The sequence below is a fragment of the Nannospalax galili genome, unplaced genomic scaffold (genome assembly GCF_000622305.1).
Source record: "Nannospalax galili isolate Female #2095 unplaced genomic scaffold, S.galili_v1.0 scaffold854, whole genome shotgun sequence".
In the NCBI taxonomy this organism is placed as follows: Eukaryota; Metazoa; Chordata; class Mammalia; order Rodentia; family Spalacidae; genus Nannospalax; species Nannospalax galili.
The window spans coordinates 2,852,321-2,860,875 of record NW_008334957.1 but is presented as its reverse complement, the minus strand read 5'-3'; the positions used below and the strand labels follow the sequence as shown (position 1 = coordinate 2,860,875).

At 40.5% G+C, this 8,555-nt stretch overlaps 1 protein-coding gene across 1 annotated transcript in view; it reads left to right on the top strand.

Annotated features, from left to right (window-relative positions):
- Positions 1 to 8,555, top strand: part of CUNH11orf65 (chromosome unknown C11orf65 homolog) — a 25,144-nt gene that overhangs the window by 3,721 nt on the left and 12,868 nt on the right. The window contains exons 3-6 of the mRNA XM_008829718.2: positions 1,711 to 1,803; positions 4,786 to 4,839; positions 4,966 to 5,166; positions 6,364 to 6,494. Of these exons, the coding sequence (XP_008827940.1) occupies positions 1,711 to 1,803; positions 4,786 to 4,839; positions 4,966 to 5,166; positions 6,364 to 6,494 (479 nt within the window). The remainder of the gene's footprint in view (positions 1 to 1,710; positions 1,804 to 4,785; positions 4,840 to 4,965; positions 5,167 to 6,363; positions 6,495 to 8,555) is intronic.

Here is an 8,555-nt window from a genome sequence, read left to right as displayed (position 1 = left end):
GTCTCTTTGAGACAGGGTCTCCCTGTAGCCACAGCTGTCCTGGAACACACTATGTAGACCAGGCTGACCTTGAACTCACAGAGATCCACCTGCCCCTGCCTCCCAAGTGCTGGGATTAAAGGCGTGCACCACCACGCCTGGCTATACTGTATAATTTATCTACCACAGGCTGGCCTTGATCTCACAGAGATCCCCATGCCTCTGTTGGGATTAAAGGCATGTGCCACCACGCCTGGCTCCATAGTCTATTTTTTTTTTTTTTTGGTCTTTTTGAGACAGGGTCTCCCTGTAGCCCCAGCTGGCCTGGAACTGCTCTGTAGACCAGGCTGGCCTTGAACTCACAGAGATCCGCCTGCCTCTGCCTCCCGAGTGCTGGGATTAAAGGCGTGCGCCACCACGCCCGGCCCCCATATTCTATTTTTAATGGCTATGCAGTAGTTCCTTCTTTGTCTAAGGGACATACATTCTGAGACCCTTAGGGAATGCTGGAAACCACAGTTAATACATACATACATACATACATACATACATACATACATACGTATTCTACATAGCCTGGTTTACATAGCAAGTTCTAGTTCAGCTGTGGGAGAGACCCTGTTTCAAAAAAAACAAAGTAACAACAAAAACAAGTTAAACTGCAGAGTCTGAAGACTGAGGAAGATAAATGAGAGGGCTTGTAGTTAGGTATGAGATAACCAGACTAGACAGGTAAGAAGGCTAGGGCTCTGAGCCAGTGACAGCAGGCCAGCGGCTCCCCCCTTTTCTGAAGCCCTTGAGGAGCACATGTAATGCACTATTATCCTTGCATATATCCTTGATTCTAATTAACAGACTTAACTGTAAGGATGGGTGGCCACTAACAAGAAGCGTCCACTGAGACCACCCAGACCACCTCATAGATAAGGACCTAAATACAAGGCAACCAGAAAGGGCTGCAGCTGCATCTCAGTGCTGAAATAGAGTTCATTCCCAGTCATGGTAAAGCTACGGGCTGATCATGCAAAGGTGAAAACAAAGAGAGCTTAGTATAGTTAACAGCCAGTGAGACACCTGCAAGGTTGGAGGGTAGCAATGAGCATCAAGTGACTAACAGCTAGCAGTCAGCCGAGGTTAACACTGGAGTTAGAGATGGACAGGGGTCCTTCAACCACCGCTAAATGGGTGGCACATTATCATCTCCATAGTCGAACCAGGGAGACATGCGTAGAGTAGGTGGGGAGCATTATTCCTGCTTTGTAGATGAAGAAACTGAGCACAGAGATGCTCAGTATTAAGCGGTTGGCAATGCAATTATAAATTTAAAGGCAAATCTCTTTTACAATACTAGCAATATTATGTAGCTTATCAAAGTACACTTGAGTGGAAATAATAGTTCCAAAACCCAGTTTCTACATGTAATATCTGTATTTATAGTTTTTATTTTGTGCTAGTTATGCAAATAGCTAATTAGAAATAGAAAATCCAGGGTCAGTGAGATGGCTCAGCAGGTAAAGGTGGTGGCTGCTGTCTGAAAACCTGAATTTGATCCTTGAAATTCACATGGTGGAAGGAGAAAATGAACTCCTGCAGCTGTCCTCTGACCTCTACACATGTGCCGTGGCATGCTCCCCACCCAAATAAAGAAATGTAAAAACAATTTGTAAGATGATCTTTTTTGAAAAGAAAATCTAGTTTTAGCCATAAAATCTTATGTGTTTGAATCTTTAGAATGTTGCTGTATTCCAACACTTTAAAAGTCTGATTGATTTAAGGAGACAAGGGGAGCCTCGACAAATACTGAGACTTATCAATCCTAAAGAGGTAAGGATGTTACATATCGACACAGCATCTTGCATTTTCCTAGAATGTGTGGTTATGTATCATTTCAATGTGTCCATGTTAGCTTTTAAAAATCTTTCTATTGAAATATTATATGTTGGAAGCTCAGCAAGCATAAATATAAAGCTAAGTGAATCACCACAAACCAAACGTCACATAACCCTCACCCAGACCAATGTTGTCATACTCAAAGTCACCTTCTTTGGGTACCTGCAAGCCACTGCCAGCCCTCCCTTTCATAGTAAGGACCATTTGTTTTGAATCCTAATGCCCCAATTTTCTACTTTGGGACTATATATAAATAGAATCCTATAGCATGCTTTGGGGTACACATCTCTTCATACAACATCATTTTACAAAATGAAATAATTTATGGAGATGGCTATACAACATTATGAATGTATTTAACATCACTGAACCATATACTTTAAAAATGGGTAAGATGAGCCAGGTGTGGTGGCACATGCCTTTAATCCCAGCACTCAGGAGGCAGAGGCAGGTGGATTGTTGTGAGTTCAAGGCCAGCCTGGTCTACATAGTGAGTTCAGGTCAGCTGGGACTGCAGGGAGACCCTGTCTCAAAAAGACAAAAAAAAAATGGGTAAGATGGTAAATTTCATGTGCATTTTGTCACAATTGGGGAGAAAAGATTTAGTAAAAAGCTTTCACTGATGCCTTTATGACAAACGCAATAACGTACGTATATATTAGTTTCTGAGTGTCATCTCTCTTCCACTGGTCTATGTATTTACTGTGATCTTTAGTACAGCTTTAACCTAAGCAGTAAGTCTGTTATATGGTTGAGAATTTCTCCAATCTCAAAAATCTTCAAGAAAATACTTCTAGGTTATTCTTGGATGCCTTGTATTTCTACATAAACTTCATACTTATCTTGTCAATTTCAAACTCCTCCCCCTAAAACCTTTGTTGAGAGGGTTGAAGATTGGAGGGTGAGGAACTCATAGAAAAGCTGTCAGAGTCAACATCATAAGGACTTTGGGTTTCCAATATAAGCAGTCACATCATCCTCCAACACTGAGCTACGATTTCTGCTTTGTAAACATCAAACATCTTAGTTCTTTTCCTTGTGTTTCTGCACTGGCTGGAGCCATCAGTAATGGGATAGAACTGAAAATCACTGTCTCATTCACCTCAGTCCACCCCAGAGAGCCAGGCTCAGCATATTTCACTGCTGAAGAAGAGATGTGCTACTCTGTTTCCCCCACCCCCTTTCGTGGAAACCTGTAATCTCATTAAGAAGGTTCCCTTCATGTCTGTTGAACTAAAATAATTTCTAAATCCAATAGCTGTTGGCTTAATATTTTCTACTTCTGTTGACTTTATTTTTCTTCTGATTCTTTTGTTTTGAATATGACATCTAATTAGCTTTCCTGCAGTACACACATTCTGGTTTTTATCCTCTTAACAAAAATCATTTCTGAAGGGAATATGGACTATAGAAATAGGGTGCTCTGGTAACAGGTAAATTTCTGTTTAAATATACTTATTAACATTTCAAAGCACTAATGTCTTATGAGGTGTATGACTCAAAAGTGTGTAACAGTAATACCACAAAGGAGAGGGGAATAAATGACATTATATTGTTTTTTTCATTATGTAGAAATGGGAAGAAGTACTAACTTAAGGTAGACTGTAATAAGTCGGGGATGTATATTGCAAACCCTAAGATAAATACTAAAAGGGCTATACCAGACAGTACTGCTTCAAAGCTGGTAGATAAGAATATATGGAATATTAACACCTACTTGAGACTTCCCAAAGAAATGCAGGAAAAGTGAAGTGATGCAGTAAATCACTGACGGGGGAAGAAATAAAAGCAAGATGGCGGACGTGAGGCTACAATAAAAAATAACTGTTAGTGTGGGGGCTGGAGAGATGGCTCAGTGGTTAAGAGCACTTGCTGCTTTTGCAGGGAATCTGGGTTCAGTTCCCAGCACCCATTTGGCAGCTCACAACTGTCTGTAACTCTACTTCTAGAGGATTCGCTATCCTTGTTACACATACAGTACGCATATAGACAACAGGCATACACACATATACACACATTTAAATACATACATTTAAAAAATAACTCTGGTTCAGCAATTAAAAGTCCTTGTGCAGCCAGGCGTGGTGGTGCACGCCTTTAATCCCAGCACTTGGGAGACAGAGGCAGGCAGATCTCTGAGCCTGGTCTACATAGTGAGTTCGAGGCCAGCTGGGGCTACAAGGAGACCCTGTCTCAAAAAAAAAACAAACAAACAAACAAACAAAAAAAAAAACCCTTGGTGCTTTAGTAAAGGATCCAAGTTCAGTTCTCAGAATGTAGAGGGGGCTCAGAGCCTACTGTAACTCTAACTCCAGGGAATCCAAAGCCTCTGACCTCTGCAAACCCCTGAACTCGCACGCACACACACACACACACAATTTTTTAAAATATTTTATTTATTATTTTTATTTTATGTGTATGAGTGTATTGCCTGCATGTATGTGAGTGCACCTGTGTTGTGCAATGCTGTAGAGGTCAGAAGAGGGACACGGATTCCCCTGGAACTGGAGTTAAGGACAGTTCATAGCCGCCATGTGGTGCTGGGAATCAAACCTGGGTCCTCTGCATGAGCAATCAGTGCTCTTAACCACTGAGCCATCTCTCCAGCCCCCTAAGCAATTATTTTTTAATTATTTTATTTTCTGTGTATGAGTGCTTTGCCTGCATGTATGTCAGTGCACTTGTGTGTGTAATGCATGTGGAGGCCAGAAGAGGGCATCAGATCTTCTGGAACTGGAGTTAGGATGGTTGTTATCTGCCGTGTGGGTGCTGGGAACCAAACCTGGGTCCTCTGCAAGAGCAGACAGTGCTTTTAACCACTGAGCCATCTCTCCAGCCCCCCAGCAGTTACTTTTAAATAGAGAAGTAGTGACGTGGTACATAAGGAATGCTGAAGAGTAATGCAATTTCTTACAGGCAGAGCTTCTAGATGCTGCTGCTGGCATTCAAGTCCGATTCAGATTGGGTGGGGTGAGTATGCATGGCTCCTTGTTTGGTAGTTTTAAAGCATATTTACCTGAGGTTCAAAATGAAGAATGTTTAAAATGTGACCCATTTCTGTTACTGCGTTACAACAGTGACCTTTTCTACCTACAGGTTAAATTTCCACCTGAGATATACTATAAAATTTTTACTCACAGACACATTGAAGACTTGTGTGCTAACAGCCCTAGAGATTACACAAAACTTCCCTCAAAGCATACATCCCATAATAAAGATGATCTGCCTCAGGAAGAGGATCGCAGTGGCTGGTATCGGCGAGTAGAAAACAATGGCTGGAGGCCTGTTTCCCACAGAGTAAGAAAAGGGAAACATCAGTAATTCCTCATATTATAAACTTAGAAACCCAGCAGTCTTTTGAAAAATTTTATCTTAAATTCCTAAAATAACTGCTAGTAATTTAATGGATAAGATTGGCATATGTTATCTATCCTAGGACCATTAATTTTAAGGGTAGCAACGTATTAGGATTTAATTTTAATTCATCATTTTGTGTCTGTGAGTATGGGTGTGCACATGCTGTGGAATGCATGGGAAGTCAGAGGACTTTTAAGGGTGAGTTCTTTCCTTCCACCATGGGTTCTAGGGACTGAACTGAGGTTGTCGGGCTTACGTGGCAAGTGTTTTTACGGGCTGAGTCATCTCACTGGCCCTCTTACATTTATTTTTAACAATCAGGTTTGAAACTAGACCATCTTTAGATGATTTCTGGTACTCCACAGATTATATACCCAATATGCTGATTATTAGATGTGGTGTACTTATATACTAAATATGATATGTTAAAAATGATGGTGTGATTCATTCATTCAACAAACTTTACTGTGTACCAATCCTGTACTAGACATGGTTCCAGATGCTAAGGATGAGTAGTAAAAAAAAGACGTGGTTTCTCCTCTCACAGAGAGGGCCTTTAATTAGAGACAGACAAGTAAGCAGGGTACTTCATACAGAGGACTACGTTAAGTGGTTAATTGGCAGCATTGGAAGAGGCAGCAAACTTCTTATCATCTAGCATTTGTATCATGGGACAAGGGTAGTGGTAAAGCACACAGCCAGGTAGGAGAACATCTCATGCAAACATCTCATGCAAAGAAGCCACAGTCTTGGCACATAATAGAGGTACTTCTCTTTTTCTGATCTGAGTGAACATAACCCCTGTGGATTAGGGCCATCAAAAGCTCGCAGTACTGAGAGTAGGTTAGATCTCTTCCTATGAGAATGTGGCACAGACACTCTTAGATTAGGTTTACTGTTCATTCATTCTCTAAGTACTTACTAAATGCACAGTACACAAGGACTTTGTCAGTATGTGCTTCTAAAATCTCAGTGAATTGACCATCACTTAATTAGAACCCTCTTGAGAAGGTCTATCCTCTCTTCTATTCCTGTCTTGGCATGTTTTATCAATACACTGACGTTCTTGTCTGTAACTAGGTAATTTCACGAATCAATATTCCGACACTGTGCATCTTAACCTTCATTTCTCCATAGTTTTGGATACCAGCTGGAAATGAAGTGTTGGAAAGCACAAAGGAAAGTGAATTTCATTTCTCTAAACTGAAGAGAAAGCAAGACTTGGAAAAGAAGAGAAAAATTAAAAAAATAGAATGGATGAGGCAAATGTAAGTAGATGAAATATTTAGTCTTACTGAAGAAGTATCTAGTGTTTTTAGGAAACATACAAATTTGGAGAATGTATCTGTGATGGTTTAAATGAAAATGTCCCCCATAGGCTCCAAGTATTTGGACATTTTGTCCCCAGATGATGGTGCCGTTTTGGGACATTTTAGAAGGTGTGGCTATCCTGGAGGAAGCACGTCACTGGGGGTGGGCTTAGAGAGTTCCTAAGCCTTGCCATATCTCCAGTTGCTTTCTTGCTTCTGTGCCTGTGTGATGATGTGAGAGCTTAGCTTCTGCTGTTCCTGCTCCAGCCACCTCCAGCCACCATGCCATGACAGACTGTAATTCCCCTGGAACCGTAAGCTCAAATAAACTCTTCCTTCTATAAACTGCTTGGGTCAGTGTTTCTATCACAGCAACAGAAAAGTGACTAATACAGTATCCCACTGACTTTTAAGATTTATAAAGCTATGGTAATCACAACATTGTAAACTGGTATTTCAGCAGGCCGAAACAGACCACAGAACTGAGGAGACCCATACATACACTGTTATTTGATTCTTAACAAATTTACATAAGAAATTTATTCTGGAAAAAGACACTTTCCAACAAATTGGATGTTAAAACACAGAAAAATGAACCTTGACTATTATACATAAAATTAAATAAGATCATATGTCTAAATATAAGAAAAGCCTCTGCAATAGGATGAGTTCTTTGGGTATATGTCAAGGAGCGCTATAACTGGGTCAAATGGTAGGTTTCTTTGTAGTGTCTTAAGAGTTCTCCAGACTGATTTTTATAGGGGTTGAACAAGTTTGCAATCCCACCAGCAGTGGATGAATGTTCCCCTTTCCCCACATCCTCTCCAACATTTGGTATCATTTGTTCTCTTGATTTTAGCCAGTCTGACTGGAGTAAGATGAAATCTTAAAGTGGTTTTAATTTGCATTTCCCTAATTCCTAGTGATGTTGAACATCTTTTAAAATGTTTCTTAGCCATTTTTATTTCTTCTTTTGAGAATTCTCTGTTCAGTTCATTAGTCCATCTTTTAATTGGTTTACTTTCTTGATTCTTTATTTCTTGATTCATTATATATTCTAGATGTTAAACCTCTGTCAGATGTGTTGCTGGTGAAGATTTTTTCCCATTCTGTGGGTTGTCTCTTCACTTCCTTGGTTGCTTCTTTTGATGTACAGAAGGTTTTTAGTTTAATGAGGTCCCATTTGTTGATTCTTGACCTTGTTTCCTGGGCAGTTGATGTCCGGTTTAGAAAATCCTTTTCTACACCTATATCTTGTAGGTTATTGCCAATGTTTTCTTCTAATAGTTTCAGAGTTTCAGGCTTCACATTGAGGTCTTTGATCCATTTGGAGTTGACTTTTGTGCAAGGTGAAAGATAGGAGTTTAGTTTCATTTTTCTACAGGTGGAGATCCAGTTATGCCAGCACCATTTGCTGAACATGCTGTCCTTCCTCCAGTGAATGTTCTTGGCCCCTTTGTCAATTATCAATCAGGTGGCTGAAACTGAATCTACTCAGATTTGGGTCTTCAATTCTGTTCCATTGATCTATGGGTCTATACTTGTATCAGTACCATGTTGTTTTTATGACTATAGCTCTGGCCAATAACTCAAAGGAAGTTATCTCCTGTCTGGCATTGTTTCTTGTTATATAGCCTTTAGCTATACATATGGACTCTTAAAAATTATATTGACCCCATTAATCTTTGGTTATACTTTCCTTTTGGGTGTTTAAGACCCTACAGTTGGCCCAGATAAATCAATTTATTTTTACTCTTAAGGTTGTTTGAGGATTTGTTCCTCAGGGGTAACATGGGCTTGGGAGGAGCCCCTGGCTCCTTTCTTTTACCAGTTCTGCCTATGTGAAGGTAAGTCAAAGGTCCTGCTCAACCATGTCTGGCTTCACTTGGAAGGATGGAGGAAGTGTTTCCTCTGTGTTAACTCTCCTCTTTGTAGACTGGACACTGGTTCAGGTCCATCTGGTGGGGTCTCCATGGCCTCCCTGATCAAGAGGACAGGTGACTCACCACAATTACAGGA